The 18,206-nt window shown below is 45.4% G+C and overlaps 2 protein-coding genes across 6 annotated transcripts in view; one reads left to right on the top strand and one right to left on the bottom strand.

Moving 5' to 3' along the window:
- GORASP1 (golgi reassembly stacking protein 1) overlaps window positions 1-17,727 on the bottom strand; it is a 41,182-nt gene extending 23,455 nt beyond the window's left edge. The window contains exon 1 of one of the 3 annotated variants that reach the window (XM_073581505.1): window positions 17,549-17,727. In XM_073581505.1, the coding sequence (XP_073437606.1) occupies window positions 17,549-17,611 (63 nt within the window). In that variant the 5' untranslated portion in view covers window positions 17,612-17,727. Of the gene's footprint in view, window positions 1-15,643; window positions 15,710-17,526 lie in introns of those variants that run through there. The other 2 variants (XM_073581507.1, XM_073581506.1) reach the window with 2 other exon arrangements.
- The window catches only part of TTC21A (tetratricopeptide repeat domain 21A), a 111,990-nt gene continuing 111,490 nt past the window's right edge, over window positions 17,707-18,206 (top strand). For 2 of the 3 annotated variants that reach the window (XM_073581504.1, XM_073581502.1), the window contains exon 1: window positions 17,707-17,960. In XM_073581504.1, coding sequence (XP_073437605.1) covers window positions 17,934-17,960 — 27 coding nt within the window. In that variant the 5' untranslated portion in view covers window positions 17,707-17,933. Of the gene's footprint in view, window positions 17,961-18,030; window positions 18,127-18,206 lie in introns of those variants that run through there. The other variant, XM_073581503.1, reaches the window with a different exon arrangement.

The raw sequence follows: 18,206 nt of genomic DNA, 5'->3' as shown, positions 1-18,206 counted from the left end.
GCCCTCCTCGGGGCGTAAGGACGCCTTCTGGCTTAAAGAGTCCTCCCGGAAGGAGAATATAGCCTGGGTCAGAGACTCCACCGACCGTGACAGGGACGCAGCCCACTCAGGGGTACTAAACGCAGGAGGCCCATCAGCAGCGGCGGCGAGGGGCGACTGGGCACAGGTCGGGGCGCAGGCCAGGTTGCAGTCTGTGCACTAGGTAAGGCAGACTTGCAAGTGGTACGCACGGTAAAAAACGCAGTGTGCTTTTTAGCAGCCCGTTTAGCTTCCTTAGATTGAGACATAGTGCTCCTGAAAGGGTTAACGTCAGATTCTGCTGCAGCTGCAGGGAACGTGTCAAGAACGGGTTAAGCTTCAATCTGAGGGCAGATGCAGCTTACCCGGTCCTATGCTGTGTCCCCCGGGAGGAACAGCGATGTCCCTGCGGTGTCACCCGGTATCCGGCAGAATGCTTAAAATAACAGAAACACAAAAAAACACTGTGTGGGGTCCAATTTTTGACAACCAACCAAGCTAAAGCAGATAGCTGGGGGTTGGTACTCTCAGGCTGGTAAGGGGGCATTGATATTGCCCCCCACAGCCTAAAAACAGCAGCTTGCAGTCACCCAGAAAAGGCGTATCTATTACATGCGCCAATTCTGGTGCTTTGCCCAGCTCTTCCCACTTGCCCTGTGGTGGTGGCAAGTGGGGTTTATGTAACCTTTGTATTGTCCGGTGACATCAAGCCCATGGCTTAGTAATGGAGAGGCATCTTATAGTTATATTGTAAATAAAAACACAAGTTTAAAGTCGTTTATTTGAAATAAAAAAACAAAACATTTTTTAAATAAAAAAATTAAAAAACACAGTTATACTCACGTGCTGGCATGGCCCTGTTCCAATTACCATGGAGTACTGACATGGATGCCGGACTGCTCCTGTGAGTCTTTTTATTCAGTTCTATATTACACTAAATATATTTTTCCATAGCGCAGGTTCTGCAGCACAACATCACTGTATACTGCTATGACTTTCCATAGCAGTAGAAGGCAAGTAAATAGGGTCAGAGCAGCCCCTAGGGCACTGCAACAAACAAGTTGCAAAAATTTCCAAACCATTTTTTTTTTCAAAAAAATTCCTTGTCAAGGTACGTCAGGGGTCAAATTGTGACCCTATACACCCGCATCATGCTATGTGACCTTTGTTGACTCCAAAATGTTGTGTGGCCACAGTAATAGCGTCTGTGCATACATAGACATATTATGTTATCTTGTATATTATGTATGCACATGCATTTATATGTAAAGCGAGTATATATCTCTCACTATACATGTGTATTGACATAGATAACAAAAAAAAAAACACCCAAATAAACAATCGTGCACAACTCAAAATTTCACATTAAGCAACAGAAAAGAATAGGGCATAAGTGCCATTAAAAAATGCCGTTTATTAAATAGAATGAATTAAAACACAATTTTCATTTAAATGTTCTCAAAGGCTGCAATGCCAGTTATAATAGAAGGGAGTACTACAAAATATACAACATGATGTTACCAAAAATGTTTATAATGTAAAAGATATATAAAGTGCTCTCAGTGAGAGAAACAAAATAAGAATCTTGTGGGTATGATACCTTTTAATGGCTAACAAATAATAGTGAATGTTGTTACAAAGCAAGCTTTCGGGACTGCTTACGTCCCTTCATCAGGCTGATATGACAACATTTTTGAAGAAACCTTATTTATATACAGTTTAAACCACAACATTTCAATAAACAAACAATGAGCTTGGAGAGAGAATCCTTAATTAGGTAAGATTAGATAGGTAGTATGTAAAGTTCTGAAGATTAAAGGGCTACTTGGAGTAGATAGCTCAGATATGGTAATGGGTCATAAAACCTGACAAATTGAGTCCTGTGTGAATAGAATCAAAGATAATAATAATAATAATAATCTTTATTTATATAGCGCCAACATATTCCGCAGCGCTTTACAGTTTAACAGTTTCAAAACACAAGTCATAAGTAACAACGCTAACAATACAATAATTAAAGCAAAATAAGACGAAATAAGACGACCCTGCTCGTGAGAGCGTACAATCTACAATGAGGTGAGGGAGATACAGAGTACAGGTATGTATTTACAATGAAGGTCCAGCCATCTTGAGGGAGTGAGGGATGGATGGAGATAGTGAATGGGCTACGCACGCACACTTACACAGTGAATGACTTTGATTAGTGAATGTGATAGGCCGCTCTGAACAGGTGTGTTTTGAGGGAGCGCCTAAAACTATGCAAATTGTGGATAGTCCTGATTTCTTGGGGTAGAGCATTCCAGAGGATAGGAGCAGCACGGGAGAAGTCTTGGAGTCGGGAGTGGGAGGTAAGGATTAGTGCAGAGGTTAGTCCAAAGTCGTTTGCAGAGCGCAGCGATCGGCTAGGCCGATAGACAGAAATGAGAGAAGAGATGTAAGGGGGTGCCGCACTGTGGAGAGCTTTGTGGGTGAGAACAAGTACTTTGAATTGGATCCTATAATGAATGGGCAGCCAATGTAAGGACTGGCGAAGAGCGGACGCGTCCGAGTACCGATTACCCAGATGGACGATCCTGGCTGCTGCATTGAGTATGGACTGGAGAGGGGATAGTCGAGTGACGGGGAGGCCAATTAATAGAGCGTTGCAGTAATCCAGGCGAGAGTGGATCAATGCAACAGTGAGGGTTTTTGTTGTTTCCATAGTGAGAAAAGGGCGGATTCTAGAGATGTTCTTTAGGTGTAAGCGGCAAGAGCGGGCAAGGGATTGTATATGGGATGTAAAGGAGAGATTGGTGTCAAACATAACACCCAGACAGCGCACCTGCTGCCGGGGTGTTACTGTGGTACCACCCACGGAGAAGGAAATGTCAGATTTAGGGAGGTTAGTAGACGGCGGGAGCAGAAGAAGTTCAGTTTTGGAGAGGTTGAGTTTCAGATAGAGAGCGGACATGATATTGGAGACTGCGGACAGACAGTCACTGGCGTTCTGTAGTACAGCGGGGGTAAGGTCGGGGGAAGACGTGTATAGTTGTGTGTCATCCGCATAAAGATGGTACTGAAAGCCAAATCTGCTGATGGTCTGTCCAATTGGGGCCGTGTAGAGAGAGAAAAGAAGGGGGCCAAGGACTGAGCCCTGAGGTACCCCGACAGCAAGAGGAAGAGGAGATGACGTGGAGCCAGAGAACAAAACACTGAAGGAGCGGTCAGAGAAATAGGAAGAGAACCAGGAGAGTGCAGTGTCCTTAATGCCTAGTGACTGGAGCCTAGAGAGTAGGAGATGGTGGTCAACAGTATCGAAAGCTGCAGATAGGTCAAGAAGACTGAGCAGAGAGTGGTCACCGTTACGTTTTGCTGTCAGAAGGTCATTGGTCACTTTGATGAGTGCAGTTTCAGTCGAATGTAGGGGGCGGAAGCCGGACTGTGAAGGGTCTAGAAGGGAGTGAATCGAGAGGTAACGGGTAAGGCGGGAGTAAACTAGGCGTTCCAAAAGTTTAGAGATGAAGGGGAGATTGGAGACTGGTCTGTAGTTGTTTGTGCAGGATGGGTCGAGAGCAGGTTTCTTTAGTAGTGGAGTAACGATGGCGTGTTTGAAGGAGGATGGGAAAATGCCCGAGAGGGAGAGATTAAAGATTGTAGTTAGGTGGGTTGTGACGACTGGAGAGAGAGACTGGAGGAGATGTGAGGGAATGGGGTCGGTAGTGCATGTAGTTGGACGAGAAGAAGAGAGGAGTCTGGAGACTTCTTCTTCTGTTATGGGATCAAATGTGGAGAGTGAGCCAGGGGAGATGTAGGAAGGGATGGGAGTCACAGCACTTGGTGGTTGGGAGCAGATTTCTTGACGGATATTATCTATTTTTTCTGTAAAGTGGGAGGCCAGGTCATCAGCACAAATGTCTGTGATAGGGGCTTGTGCTTTTGGCCTGAGGAGGGAGTGAAAAGTGTCAAAAAGTTTCTTGGGGTTGTTGGCTAGTGAGGAGATCAGGGTGGTGAAGTAGGTCTGTTTGGCAAGGTGAAGGGCAGCGTTATAGGTTCTTAACATAAATTTGAAGTGGATGAATTGAAATAGCTTGAAATACTCAGAAAAATGGCTAAGAAACTTCACCATATCCTACACAAGGATGACCAGTTAAAAACACTATTCAAAGACCCCCCCTTGCTATGTTACAGACAACCTCCTAATCTAAGAAACATCATTATCCGAAGTTCAATGCCCTCTGATTCACCAAGAGGAACATATCCTTGCAATGGGAGAAGATGCAAAACCTACATTCATATACAGACCAAAGACAAAATCCAAATTCCCAACACACAGCAGGACTATAAGATCCCAGGGACATTCACATGTTCCTCTTCCAATGTGGTGTATTTAATTCTATGCAATATATGTCCTGTGGGTGGCCTCTATGTTGGAGAAACAGGACAGAGACTGAGAGCAAGGATGAGGTCTCATCGTCATATACAATTACAGACAAAAAAACCCATTTACCTGTGGCTAAACATTTCTGTGGTCCAGGACACAACATAGACAATATGAAAGTTGTCATTTTAAAAGGCAATTTTAAATCACAGACACATCGGAGAGTGTGGGAGCATAAATTCATTACTATCTTTGATTCTATTCACACAGGACTCAATTTGTCAGAAGGTTTTATGACCCATTACCATATCTGAGCTATCTACTCCAAGTAGCCCTTTGATCTTCAGAACTTTACATACTACCTATCTAATCTTACCTAATTAAGGATTCTCTCTCCAAGCTCATTGTTTGTTTATTGAAATGTTGTGGTTTAAACTGTATATAAATAAGGTTTCTTCAAAAATGTTGTCATATCAGCCTGATGAAGGGACGTAAGCAGTCCCGAAAGCTTGCTTTGTAACAACATTCACTATTATTTGTTAGCCATTAAAAGGTATCATACCCACAAGATTCTTATTTTGTTTCTCTCACTGAGAGCACTTTATATATTTTTTCTACTGGCTAACATGGTACCAAACCACTTTTTTAATGTAAAAGATAAATGCTGAGTGGAGCCATGCCACTGTCAGTTAAAGTGCCTAAAAAGTAAGGTGCTGCTTTAAAGCGTGCATAAGAAATGCCAGGAAAAAGCACAGTAAGGCTGAGTTCACAAGTGGCTTTTTTTCGCGTTTCCGCGGCGGTTTTAACCGCGCGATTTTGCCACGAAAACGTGAAAAATAAGCATCCCATGCATTCCTATGGGATTCCACGCTCCCGTTCCCAGTAAGCCTTTGCGAAAATGCCCGCGATTACGTCCGTTCTCGCGGGATCGCGACGTCTCGCTGTCATTCACGAGACGTCGCGATCCCGAGAGGACTTACACCATCGCGGGCATTTTCGCAAAGGCTTACTGGGAACGGGAGCGTGGAGAAAGGCGGGAAGGCTGCGAGGGACGTCGGAAGGTAAGAATAACACCATTTTTTAATTTTTTTTTATTTTTTTTTACATTTTATCTTTTACTACTGATGCTGCATAGGCGGCCTGAGTATTAAAAAGTTGGTCACACTTGTAAAACACTGTTTGACGAGTGTGACCAACCTGTCAATCAGTTCTCCAAGCTAATTACGCTTGCAAAATGCTAGTTTTTCCGTGGGAAAATCGCGGGAATTTAAAATGCGATTTTCCCGCGGAATGGAATTCCAGAATTCTCGCTGTAATTTCTGCGAGAGTTCCGCTACGTGTGAAATTAGCCTAAAACACTTACATTGGTAACTCAGTTACCAACGCACGTTTTGTGGTGTCACTTCCTCTGTTGTTGCTCAATGTGTAGTGACATATGTAATGATCTATGAGAAAAGATTATACATAATCTGTAGGTATAATCTGTAGGTATATATGTAATGCATAAATGTATGTATATAGGGGTACTCTGGAGACATAACCACTTTATTATAATTATACTTGTGATGTGAGTTGCTCACTGCTCTGTCACTTCCAATGCTGGAATGAATGGCAGAGAGTAGGGTTGGGCTACATGTACATTTAGGTTGGGGACAGGGCCACCTCTGGCTGTGAGGACAGTGAAATGCATCATGGGTTTGGTTGGAGAAAAAGCCCTGGAAGCTGCCCCCCAACCAAGAGCAGAACATATAAACATACTGGATGCAGACAAAAAAAAAAAAAATGAAATCCTGGAGGAATGAAAGGTAGAAACAAAACGCTAAATTTATAGGTGTGTGTTACATCAGAATACAGCACAGAATAGCTTAAGAAAAAAAAAGTTTGGCCTTCAGGGACGGACAACCTCTTTAAGCAGCAGATACTTTTACAGGGCTGAATTCCAGAAACATAATGCGGTTATTGACTTATCTCATTAAAACACACACAGGACATTAAAAATAGAAAGGGAAAAAGTCCAGAGACTTGAGACATCTGTTGTGTCGGCGGCTGGACAGCTGACAGCTCCTGAAGGTTCAGAGTAAACAAGGTCACAAGCTGACATGAGAGGCCGGGACTGCCAGCAATTCCAGAACCGCCATCGTCCACAATAAGATCTTTATTCGGACACTAATTAGTGCCAAATGCAACTGATTCTCGGGGCTGTATTTCTTAGGCCGTGTTCAGATTTGGATAAACTGCCAGATGGAAACCCAAAAGGATCCCACTTTAGTCAATGGAGTCCATCGGGAATTACTGGTTTCCATTGGGAAAGGAACTGGGAACTTCTGTCGTGTTATTATTATGGATCAGAACAATGGAAATTATTAAACAAAGATCTAAATAGGAGCATAGCAATGTGATCCTCCATCCCTAATGCTACTTGTCACAATCATCCACACGATCATTAAGATTAGATATGAAAGGGGGAAGCCACCATCAAGAGTGTGTCTAAAGAGTACCTGTCATCAGGATTTTATACCCCAAACTAATGGTGTGTATATATAGCATTTTTTATGGCTTTTTTAGACGCTAAACAAAAAACAATGAAGTAAAAAATATAGCTCTTACTTAAGATCGATTAAAAAAAACAAAACCCCACATGTATATGTTCAACTCAATAGACGCAAAGAACGTACTGGTTGGTGGCTGAACGAACAGGAAAACCCCATTAAAAAAAAAAAATAGCACATAATGTACAAACAACAAGTAAGATTGGACAGTGCACATGATAAGAAGATCACAATGAATCCCAGAAAAAATTCCTTGTAACTAGTAAAACGGAATACATAAAATAAAAAATAGCCAAGTATAGAGGCCTTTCCTGTCACGGTAAACCTGTCAGTGATAAGGAGCATGCTGAAAACACTTCCTTAAAGTGTGGCTTAAGGGGAAATGTTTCTCCTTGTAGAGAGTGCCAAGCTGGCTTACAGAGACTTCTAGGCCATGCGATGCTCCTCTGGAAATTTAAATATGCAAATAGCCTCTTAGCCAAATCAGACTTGTTGCTTTGCACTAATGAGGGGGTAGATACCCTGAAACATGTGTCTGTGAATAGTGTGTCAGGTTTGACTTCTTATCCTAAATCATGTGGCAAGGCAAGTTAAAGGGTCAATATTGCCTTGGAAGATTGCCAACTCCAATAGGTCGACTAGAGTCCCTGTCCTTTTCCTCTCTGAAGAGGATATTTGCATATTTAAAAATAAATTAACACAAACATCTGATTTAAACACAAGGGCATTGTCTCATCGTACATTCCCTTTAAGAGGTGCCTTTACTACAGTAAATACCTGGTATGGACTCGGGACATTTACTTATTTAACAACCCTTATGTCTCCTGAGGAATGTAGTGGCCTCAAACCCGGGCTTCAGGGTCATCTGATTGTGACTGCTGGAGGGAAAAGCTGTGAGGTTTTATGACAAGTCCAGCGATGATACAACCTTCTGATTGACCTTTGAATCATTAATCCATTCTGAGCCTGTGTACACAGACCTATAATCAGGAATGAATGTCCCGATTATCAGCTTGTCTGAAGGGCAATCACCTGATGAATGAACAAGACGTCCGGACGTCACTTGACATGATTTTTTAATCAAGCTTTAAAATTATCGTCCTGTGTAAACCGCATGTGTGCTGCCGAGAATGTGATGTGCTAAGGGTGCAGGACAGTGGTCAGACTGTCTAAACGACTTATGAAATGACCGCCAATCTGCTAGACTGTAGCGGTTAAGCGGTCTTTAATGCTCGTAGTCAGCCTCTCTAAATGGGCACTAAACCTGCTATCTTACGCCCCCTTCACGCCAGTTTTTGTGTCCGCCTGTGGTCCATTGGTTTTAATGGCCTTAAAAACAAACACACGCACACCCATTGTATTCATTGGTGGTGCGCACGTCAGGTTTGTCACACGAACCGTCATTTTTATCAGGTTGCGCTGTTCCCAGGTACTGGCTGCTCTCATCATGGTCTCCTGATCGCGCTGAGGTCAGTGCGTCCAGCCAACAATGATGGGCGTTGTATTCAGTAGTGGGCAACTCCTGTGTAAAATACAGAATTAAATACAAAAACCGCATGGGCTCCCGAACAAAATTTCATAACCAGCAGAGGGAAAGCCCACAGAGTGCAGGCGCAAGACAGGTTCGTAACACTATTATCCTGTAGATTAACCCTATATTTATTTACTTGGCAGCTTCCATTTAAAGACACTTAACTCGCCTGCAGACCAGTGACAGTGTGAGTATGGAGACCTCCAACAATCGCTCTATAGGTCCCCAAGAGGTGTGCAGCACAGGAGACAGAAGCGCACAGCTCCTCTCCGAACAAGCACAGAGCGGAGTACAGCGCTACAAAGCCTATGCTTCTTATCGAATCTGTACTCCATCCTGACATGAGCTGTGTGTCTCCGCCTCCTGATCTGCGCACCTCTCTAGTGATTGATCAGTGGAGATCTTAGGGTATGTGCACACGTTGCGGATTGTGCTGCGGATTTTTCCGCACGGATTTGGCTAAACGTTTTTTCCCTGCGTTTTGACACCTGGTAATGGAGCAGGTGTCAAACCTCTGTGGATTCCGCACAAAGAATTGACATGCTGCGGGTTTAAAATTGCAGCTAATCCGCGTGGAAAAATCTGCATCAATGTGCACTGCGTTTTTCAATTTCCATCGACTATAAAGGTACTGTGCAACGCAGCAGAAACTGCTGCGGATCCGTAGGGCCAAATCCGCTGCAGACCGGCAACGTGTGCACACACCCTTAGTGCCCAGGTACTAAGAAATTACTTTTAGGCTGTGTGCCCACAATGCGATTTTTAAGCGTTTTTGCCGCGATTTTCGTCGCGAAAACATTTAAAAATTGTGTACAGAACGCCCCCCATGCATTCATATGGCATTCCGCACATGCTGTGCTAATGCTGCGCTTTTTTCCGCGGCGGAATCGCATCGTGGAAAAAAAAAATCGCAGCATGCTCATTCTTTTGTGCGGAATCGCAAATAATTGTTGCGATTCCGCACCCATAGGCTATGCCCACCATGCGGGAAGTTAAGCGTCTCATGTGCGGTTGGTACCCACGGTGTGGAGGAGGAGACTGTCCTCCAGGCCCTGGGTACCACACCCCTGTAAAAAAAAAGAATAAAAAAAAAAAAAAAAAATCGGGGTATATTTACCTTCCGACGTCCCGCGCTGCATTCCTGGCCTAAGCGTTCCCAGTAATGCCTTGCGGCAAGGTCCGGTGATGACGTTGGTCTCGCGAGATCGCTATAGTAACGCGAGACCAACGTCATCACAGGTCTCGCAAGGCAATACTGGGAACGCTGAGGCCCGTGATGGCAGCGCGGGACGTCGGAAGGGAAATATACCCCGATTTTTTATTTTTAATCATTTTTAACATTTTATCTTTTACTATTGATGCCGCATAGGCGGCCTCAATAGTAAAAACCTGGTCACACTTTTCAAACACTATGATTGACGAGTGTGACCAACCTGTCAATCACTTTCCAAGCGATGCTTCAAATAGCTTGGAAAGCGCTTGAGAAAATTGCGGCAAAATCGCGAACATAATCGCGGTGAAATCGCGCGGGAAAAAAACACGCGATTTCTGGGAAAGAATCCGGTTTTTAGTGTGCGTTTTAACACGCAACGTGGGCACATAGCCTCAATCTGTCGATCCTTTCCGTGTCAGGGCCGGGCGAGGTTTCCTGTGTTGGGTCTAATTAAGGGTCAACAATCTGCAGGCAATTAAAGTGCCTGCAAAATATGAAAATAAATCATGGTGAAAGTTTCGTTAGTTACTCTGAGCTTGGCACATATTACTCCAGCTCACACTTTGTCGACACTGGCGCACAAAACAGCAGCCTTGATGAATCAGGTCCTTAGTATTTTAACCCATTAATGCTTTCTGAAAGTCAGTGTAACTTAGCGCACAATTGAGGTCCTAGATCAAAAAGAGTTAAAAATACAAAAAAACCTCTTCAACCTTTCGCAGACTCATTTACAAGGGAGGAGACACATTACTTGTTTGTCAAGAGCCACGCCAGTGCCTGATGTGTTACACCCAGTACACCAACTGGAAAAACTGAGTTATACAGTCTGCACAGCGCTGATGCCAGTCTAAGTCTCTGTAGCACATTTTCCAGCATCTGCTCTAGGCACCACCATCATCACTGACAATATAAAATCTCCGCATGGGAAATATTTAGTGACGTTAGCAATTATGAATTGGAAAAAAAAAAAACCTTTTAAAAAGGTAGTTTAACAGCTGATGCATTTAGCCCGAACCATGGACAGCATGAATCAGATACTGGCTCCATCATTGCAGCTAGGTGTGATTGTTCGATATGCTGCAACATTTCAAAGACATACCGGGCCGGGGTCTATGTCACTCAACTGACCAATCCCGGGCAGCTGTCCCACCTGTGGATCAGACCGCATGTATCAGCTGCCAGGTTTCCTTTAAAGGTACTGTCACACTTAGCGATGCAGCAGCGAACCCCACCCAGCGATATGACGCAGTCAGGATCGCTGGTGCATCGCTAAGTGGTCGCTAGTGAGCTGCCACACAGGTAGATCTCACCAGCGACATCGCAGGGGTCGGGGGTCATTACCTGTCAGATGAGGCGATCCTGCGTCCTCCTGCCCGCGTCCACGCGTCACTCGTCTCCACAGCAGGAAGCCCAGCAGGAAGCTGACGACGAGAAACGGTCCAGGACATTCTCGCGCGATCAGCGATAACCAGCGGGGGAGCGGTCGGAGGTAAGTATCAGACACAGCGATATCGCTAGCAATATCGCTGCTACGTCACAAAACCAGTGAGGTTATAGCGATATCGCTTAGTGTGACAGGCCTTTGTCTCCTGGACCATATGCCGGGTTCCCACTAGTGTTTTTATATTCTGTGTCTTGCTTCCAATTCAGAAGAAAACTGAATGCATCAGATTCTGAAGAACGTCTGAATGGCCTCTCTATGGCACTTCAGTTCTGTTCCGTTTTATTTTAAACAGGAAAAATATTGCAGGATGTTGCACTTTTAATTCAGAATAGTATAACCTCCGTATAACCTGTGATTTCATCATTTAAAGGGGCTGTCCGGTCCAAATCAATAAGTCTGCAGTCACGCTCTGTGACTGCAGACTTATGAATCCCCCAAGCGCACACACTGTGGGGATTCGCCGGAGGGTATCTATGCATTAAACATACTCGCGGCCAGAGCCTGTCTAGTGGGCGCAGTATTGAGCGAGGCTGCTCCCCATCTTGTGGCGCGGCCGTCCAGAGGGCATGGCCTCACTCCCTTCAAGTGTATGGAAGCGAGGCCGAGCCCACTGGCCGGGAGTATGTATAACTCATACATACCCTCCAGCCCTGACTCAGAAACCGGTGAGCCGGGGGATTCATAAGTTTGCAGCCACACAGAGTGACTGCCGACTATCAATTTGGTCTGGATGACCCCTTTAATCCTCTGCTCTTTCTGGGATATTCGGTCCAGTGGGCGGTCCTATCAGCGACTGACTGCTTTCTTTGTATAACTGTGCGCAGAGACAGCTGTCAGTCACTGATAGGACCGCCCACTGGACCGAAAAAGCTTAAAAACACAGGTTATAGTGAACCTATCTTCACAAACCGAAATATCATTGCGCTCAGCCCCCCATGCTCCATAACATGGTGCCTGCAGACTGGACAGCATTTCATGGATGACAGGTCCTGATGTTAATGGCAAAAGGATTCAAATGGATAAACTCCATAGTTTACTAATCAGATTTCCTTTTAATTCCATAAGCATTCATTTTGTTGCTTTATGTTATATAAGGCTAGGGTCACCAGAGCGATTGTTTTGTATCAGTTTAAAACAAACAAACAAGTGAAAAGTATCAGTTTAAAACAAAAACATAAAAATATGCTCGGGTGACCCTAGCCTTACTGTGAAATTGAGTAATTCCAGGGGGTTACATGGGTCCCAGAATGCTCGTTTTTTATTTACTAGTTTTTTATATATATATCTAGCCTACATAAGTCAGCTCAAAAACCCTGGCCCTACAAAGGATTTCAGACGCTAATCTGGTGAACGGTGGAGCTGTTCTAAGCAATCAGGCATGCAGACATAACACAGGAGAGGTGGCGTGTACAGACACGACCGTGCATTACCACTGATCGCAGCCCCGCAGTCATATGGAGCCGTGTGAAGACGCTCTCAGAACAAGTCACAGATTTGTACTGGTAAAATGCTGAGTTTTAGGAATGGAGCGGACTTATGTAATCATAGCAGAAACCGCTGCCACTTCTCATATCCACCAACTACAGGAGGCCATCTGCAGTCACACAGATTAATCAGACCACGACTGCTAATACAAGCTGATTGAAAAAAAAAAAAAAAAAAAGCTTTGTAAGCAACAAGGACTTATGAGGGACGGAAGAAATCGAGAATCATGTCAGGTATAGGGGACATCGCTTTTCTACATACCCCTTCATAATAGACATATCAAGGTGCGATCAGGCACAGCCAGCAGCGGTGGACTTTTAGGCTCTGTGCACACGGTGCAGTTTCTACTGCGGATCTGCAGCAGAACTGCTGGTGATGTACAGTACCATTATAACCTATGTAACAATAAACCCGCTGTGCACATGCTGCGGATTTTTCCGCGCGGTTTTTGTGCGGGAAAAAAAAAGCAGCATGTCACTTCTTTTGTGCGGTTTTGCTGCAGTTTTCCACCTGCTCCATTCTACAAATCCGCAGGTGGAAAACCGCCCAAAAACGGCAGTAAAACCGCAAAACAAAGGAAGAAATCCGCAGGAAAAATGCAGGTCATTTGACCTGCGGATTTAGTAAAATCTACACGGAAAAATCCGCGGGAGGATCCGCACCGTGTGCACATAGCCTTATAGATTAAAACCAGCATATAAGCCAATCTTAGTAATTTACCCCAAATTGTTGCCCACTGTGAGATCCAATAAAATATGAATTACTGCAACCTCAATATTTCCCGAGAAGAGAACCGTTTTTGCACTCTTTATTGCCACTTCTATTAGCGGCACTGCCAGCTCTTTATTCCCTGACCCCGTCCATGCACTGAAGCGTAGGTGCATGAATATACTCAGGAGCGACGAGCGATTGTGCACGGATATCATGCTGAGTCTCATGGGCATGTTCGAAAAATATGATCAAGTCCTCTGTTAGGTGCAACACATGCGGGGAATACCTGTCTAACAGCTGCGAATCATGCAGCCACGGGGACTTGAACATATTCAACCATGCCCAAGAAACTTGGATAACACCTTATCTGAGCACATTCACTCATCACTAATACTTACCAATTTCCATCCTCCAGCGGGGCTCCAGTCCTCTAAATCACCTGAACAATAATCAAGACACCCCCCACACATGGGCCATACTGTGGAGAGGGGCTATTATTCAATGTAGGTCTATGGAGTCTTAGAATGGGCTTCATAGACTTACACCAACTGCCAGTCCACACATGAACCCTTCTGTGGTCAAGCAAGTCAGAATTTAAAAGAGGTTATCCATTACTTTTTAATTGATGACGCATCCCTAGGATAGGTCATCAATGCCTGATCAGCCGGGGTCCGGCACCCAGCACCCCCACTGATCAGCTGTTATCGGCAACGGAACTACTCACTTGTGGAGCAGCTATGTCTACCATTTAGTAGCTGCCGCAGGGAACTACACATTTGCCTTCTATTGATTCGAATAGGAGATGGAAGCATAGTACCAAGTTGCAGCCACTACCAGAAGACGGCCAGCTCCGTGAGTATTTCCAGCCGGCGGCCGCCGACATCTACGGTATAACAGCTGATCAGCTGCAGTGCCGTGTGTCGGACCAAGGCCTATCAGACACTGATGACCCATTTTGAGGAAAGGTCATCAATTAAAGAAGTAGCTGAAAACCTCTTTAAGTCGCGTGACTTCGATGTAAATACTTTTATGCCAAAAAATGACAAAAGCATTATAGGAGTGATATCTTTATTGCCAAACTAGAAAAATTATATCTTCCAGCTTTTAAAGCACAGAGGTGCCTCCTTCAGGTAGGATTACATGACTTAGAAGAAGAGCGGAATGGATCAGGAAACTAGGGAAGACATTGATGGGTGCACCTTTAGGCTATGTGCACACGGTGCATATTCTGCTTTGGAATTTTCCACGCAGAATTTACTAAATCCGAAGGTCAAATGACCTGCATTTTTTCCTGCAGATTTAGTGCATGTTTTGTGCGCTTTTCCCCTGCGGATTTCTAGAATGGAGCAGGTGGAAAATTGCAGCAAAACCGCACAAAAGAATTGACATGCTGCATTTTTCATTCCGCACCAAATCTGCACGGAAAAAAACCGCACCATCTGCACGGCGGATTTTGTTTTACATGGGCTATAATGCTACTGTACATCACATGCAGTTCTGCTGTGAATCCAAAGGGCCAAATCCGCAGCAGAATCCGCACCGTGTGCACATAGCCTTACTACATTACATGAGTGACAGAATTAGGAAACAAGAAAAAGGAAAATATTTCTTCTTGAAAAGCTGATAGGGCAGATCTGCACATAGTGTAGGGCATGTATGGGAGCCTGGCCTAACGGAAGCACCTTGGATGTTCACAAAAGTGTGGTCGGCAATATATAACACTATTACTATACACTTATGTGCATGCCTGAAAAATAGACATTTCCAAAACGGAGGCCAGACAAAGTCCAAAGATAGTTTGTCGGCCTCAAAACAGTGAGTGTCTCCACCTCTGTAGGGATTTGCACTGAAATTCTGTTTTTTTAGGCCATTCCAACAGAAACTATTATGTAGAGCTCAGCGCTGAGTCATGGATGTGTGTAAATTAAGCCTCATTATAGCGTTATTTCTGTCTTTATATCCAGGAATAAACACTACATGGTACTTCTAAGGACAAGCCGGTTCTTTCTATCCACACAGTAGAGGACCTCCTATTCTTAACATCAGTTAGTACTTGAGTTTCACTTATCTTGGTCCAGTGTCAAAAATATACCCGTTACCCAATCCAGCAAGTGTCTATCCTCTAGTAATTCCAATCACGTGAACACGGTCACATCAAATCCAATGCAACTCAATAGTTCACGAAGGCTGAAGTCTGACCCATCCTGGGTACAAGAACACTGAGCATCTTGTCCAGCCATTATACATCTCAGATTAATGACTGCCAAATCCGCCAACTTCTGAAGCAGACCATGCACAATCCTTCCATCCCAGGAGAGATCAGCCGACCACACACCTGCTGCGATGTGTGCATGATCATCAGATACATTCTTAGGCCGGGGTCACATTTGTGAGTGCAATGAGTCTCTCGCCTCAATACCCAGCACTTGGGACTGGAGTGTGCAGCTCCATGCCTTTCTATGCAGCTGAACGCTCCGGTCCGAACCGCCAGTGCCGGGTATTGATGCGCGAGTTTGTTGCGTTGCACTTACAAGTGTGATCCCGGCCTTAGAGTGTGTGTGGGGTCACAACACGGATGCCTTACGACTCCACACTGGATGGCTCTGGTTTACGCTGGATAGACCAGTTAGCCAGTTCTGCAGCCAGGAATAGAATTTACAACACAGAGGCTACAGAAGGCAAACATCTTAATGAAACAGATCGGCAAACGTTGTGGGTAGCAGCCCAAAATACATGAATTATAAAAAAAATAACAAAAATTCCCAAAGCTGTCCATATACTTTAATTGGGTAATAGCCGCAGCATTAATTGACTCGCTGGGAATGTCAGATCTGCAGCCCCGGTAACTTTACACCGCAGAGAAGCTCAGCAGCGCGTGTAGATGAAACTTCAAAGTCTGAAGCACAATGCTCAGTAACGGTAGAGATCAGTGGATGTTTATCCAGATTTTCTGGAAAATCCACAGCATTTATGACCTGTGGGAATGTGCTCTGATCGGCCTTCCCTGTTGCTGTAGTAGAGTGGTTTCCCCAGACTTCAGTAACAACCCAAACTTAGGCCACGGTCACACGCTCCGAATTTTACCTCAGTATTTGTAAGCCAAAACCAGGATTGGAACCATCAGAGGAAAAGTATCATAGAAACCTGTCACCACTTCTGGATTTATCACCCACTCCTGGGTAAAATGGAAAAACATGGACCAAGTACTGAACTCTTAGGCTAGAGTCACACGATCGTCCTCTCATCCCAGAGAATCGGGGCGACTGTGCTCGTTATACTGATCAGAGTTTGATCAGTGTGAAACAATTTTTTCAAATGAGATGGAAAAAAAAAAAACATGTCTATTCTGTCAGTCGGACTACACTCACGTCATCCGATTTCTTCCATGGAGTCATAGGCGGAGTGCTAATCGGGCACGCTGACACTTCTTTTCTTTTTTTTTATTAGCACCAGCTCGGTCCATGGAAAAAAATCTGACAGCCGTCTGCATGAACCATTAGGAGAGGCAATGAGTGTTTGACTGGAAGACCCAGAACTCTAAGGCCACGGTCACACCTTCAGTATTTGGTCAGTATTTTCCATCAGTATCTGTACGCCAAGACCAGGAGTGGGTGAGAAATCCAGAAGTGGTGACGAGTTTCTATTACACTTTTCCTCTGATTGTTCCTCTCCTGGTTTTGGCTTATAAATATTGATGTAAAATGCTGACCAAATACAGAACGTGGCCCCCTCGGTGTCAGGTGTAGCGGTGTCTAGGGCTTCTTTTGGACTCCTCCTCGGCGGCAGGGTTGTGCACTGCCAGGCGCTGTGTCGTGCTGGACTGGCAGAGACCCTGTGCTGGGTGACATGCACACCATGCGTATTTGCGGCAGATTTTGTTGCGGGTCCTTTGCCTCACGTCACCTGAGTGGGGGTGATACTTGGGATGGAGGCAGAACTTTCTGCCACAAAATCCGCAGCAAACATGCATGATGCGAACACTGCCTTCCACCCCTCGCTCCACAGTCCTGTGATCACAGGGTCCTGCAGTGACGCTTCCTCCAGTTGCTCCTCGATCTGGCACAGTAACAGGAGCCCTTCTGCTGCTGGGGAGCAACTGACCGCAGGGAAGTCGCACTCCCAGTATGGATCGGCAGGAAAGGCAGCTGGGAGCTGTAATCCGACCACTTCAGACCCCACGTCACCTACCTACAGCGTGTAACTTCCCGGTACACACACCTATGCAGTGACGCGGACTCACCCCGTGGACGTGGTAGCCCTCATTGCCTCCATCCGCAGGCTCCGAGCTCAGTGACAGCCCCATGTCGTGGAGCGGACGGTAACAGTCGGGACAGGAGCACAACCCGAGCCGGTGACACGCACTGCACGACTACACGCTCGCCAGGCCTACTAATCCAGCGCTGATGGGGCACAGGGTGGAGAAAATCTGGGATCGACTGGAATGTCTGGCGGGTAGTGATGTCACGTGACAACAGGAAGCGGACTGGTAACTAAGGACGCGCACAGAGAGCGCTGCGCTCTGCAGGGGCTTCTGGTCTGGTGGGGGTCATAGAAGGGAGCGTACAGGCACCAGAGCCTGCAGAGGAGGGACGCCAGCCTAATAACCGACATCTGGAAGGAAGGAGATGGCGGGTGCAGACCCTGAGATGATGGTGAGAGGAGCACTCTGTCTGCAGCGTACATCATTACTGGTCAGGAAGGCTGCGGCATGCTGGGAGTTGTAGTCCCCCCCACACAGCTGCAGGTCGCTGACCCCTGAGTTGTGTTTTCGGAGCACATCTGGATCGTGCACCTAATAGTCGATCGGACCCTGCAATGGTAGATATTGGGAACGTGTCGACTGTATAGGGTTCTTCCCAGGTTGGCAAGCTGCCCTCTCAGTATTATCCGGGTGTCGG

The sequence above is a fragment of the Dendrobates tinctorius genome, unplaced genomic scaffold (assembly GCF_039654945.1).
Source record: "Dendrobates tinctorius isolate UK_male_01 unplaced genomic scaffold, ASM3965494v1 ptg000070l, whole genome shotgun sequence".
NCBI lineage: Eukaryota > Metazoa > Chordata > Amphibia > Anura > Dendrobatidae > Dendrobates > Dendrobates tinctorius.
The sequence above is the reverse complement of the archived record's forward strand: the minus strand, read 5'-3'. Positions and strand labels throughout refer to the sequence as shown.